This window comes from Penaeus monodon, chromosome 22 (assembly GCF_015228065.2).
Source record: "Penaeus monodon isolate SGIC_2016 chromosome 22, NSTDA_Pmon_1, whole genome shotgun sequence".
In the NCBI taxonomy this organism is placed as follows: Eukaryota; Metazoa; Arthropoda; class Malacostraca; order Decapoda; family Penaeidae; genus Penaeus; species Penaeus monodon.
In genome coordinates, this window is record NC_051407.1 from 7915676 (window position 1) to 7917458 (window position 1783).

General features: G+C 44.7%; 1 protein-coding gene across 1 annotated transcript in view; it reads right to left on the minus strand.

Annotated features, from left to right (window-relative positions):
- Window positions 1-584: 584 nt before the first annotated feature.
- Window positions 585-1783, minus strand: part of LOC119586892 (glycine-rich cell wall structural protein 1.0-like) — a 1742-nt gene continuing 543 nt past the window's right edge. The window contains exon 2 of the mRNA XM_037935628.1: window positions 585-1588. Within this exon, the coding sequence (XP_037791556.1) occupies window positions 605-1588 (984 nt within the window). The 3' untranslated portion in view covers window positions 585-604. The remainder of the gene's footprint in view (window positions 1589-1783) is intronic.

Genomic DNA, 1783 nt, shown 5'->3' on the forward strand with positions numbered 1-1783 from the left:
ATTACGTTCTTATTATTAATTAACTCAAAACATCAATCTAAGAATAAAAGTGCTAACCCCCCTGATATGGTTTCAATACCCCAACGAGGTCAATTATCCCCCGTCTGAGATCCACTGCTGTAGAACATGATGTTACTCTCAGGTATTATTTAACTTAGTTACTAGTTCTAAAATACTCTGCCCCAATAATTCTATGGTCAATAATTCTATGCTCCGAAGATATACAGGTATGAATGCATTTTTCGGTTGTTAATTCTCTCAAAACTTAATAGTTTTGGTGGTCTCTTTACTACTCAGATCATTATATAAACAAGAAAGTGAAAAGAAAACGGGAAACGATATGGCTAACAGCTAGACTTTAGCAGTGAAATAATTAATTATTTATTATAGCAATAGTGATAGGACTAACGATAATTATGCGTACATTTCTCACACGGAGATATAGGAACTCATATAGTAACTTTTTAGAAAAGGAAGAATTTACATATTAATTTTATTTATCATTACAGAAACAAGCAACAGGTAACAACATAAACGAAAGTTGGATGAAATAAATATGATCCATCTCCCTTTCTGGTATAAAACTCCATTTAGAAAAAGGTCTTTAAGATGGAGGACCATACAGACCACTGTCTGAACCACTTCCGCTACCTGCACTGCCACCAAAACCACCAGCTCCTCCACTACCACCAAAACCACCGGCACTACTCCTGCTGCCACCAAATCCGCCTCCAAATCCTCCAGCACCTCCAGAACCGCCTCCAAATCCTCCAGCACCTCCAGAACCGCCTCCAAATCCTCCAGCACCACCGGAACCGCCTCCAAATCCTCCAGCACCACCGGATCCGCCTCCGAAACCACTGCCAATTCCTCCTCCACCACCACTGGAACCTCCAATGACCTGACCGCCTGCTTCAGCAGCTGCCTGGAGAGCAGTCTGAAGATCCACTCCAATAGGAAGGGTTGGATTTTCTCCCTCTTCGTAGTTAACGAAATATACCTCAGGATTTGAAGGAGGAGCAGCTGTCACCTCGATCACGCGTTGTCCTCCGTCACCTCCGCTCTTGTTCAGGACATAAACAATGCTTTCCTGTTTTGGTGGTGGAACAATGATGGGTTCGGGTCCTGGACCTTCTTCAGGAATGCGTACGAACAGAATATTGTGATCAACCCTCGGTGGGGGAATACTTGGTGGTGGTCCGCTTTCCCCTTGAGGCTGTTCGGGAGCGTCATAAACGAACACATTTCTTGAAACGATGGGAACGACGCATGATCCATCTACGTGCAGAATCTCTCCTTCTCCGCAGGCTCCTCCGGAACCTCCGCCCCCAAAACCTTGTCCAGATGAAGAACCTCCGACACTTGAGAATCCATTTCCTCCACTGCCTGAAAATCCACCTCCACCGCCTGAGATTCCACTTCCTCCACTGCCTGAAAATCTACCTCCACCACCTGAAAACCCACTTCCTCCAGAGAATCCACCTCCTCCACCTTGAGCGCCATGTGAAAATCCTCTTCCGGAGGGCGCTGCTAGATTATAGCCTTGGGGGACAGCGACAGACGTAGCGACTACAGCCAAGGAAATGATCTGCAGAGAAAGAGGTATTATTATTCTATTTTTGAATATCAAAATAATACTGAAAATCATTACATGGTAATGTAATGCAATCCATAAAGTAATGAATTACAGAAGAATGAAAACGGTAAGGGTTTCCTCTAGTGCGTGGACTCCCAATATGGGGGCCATTGCCCCCAGGGTTATCCTGTATTTTCTGATGGGGGG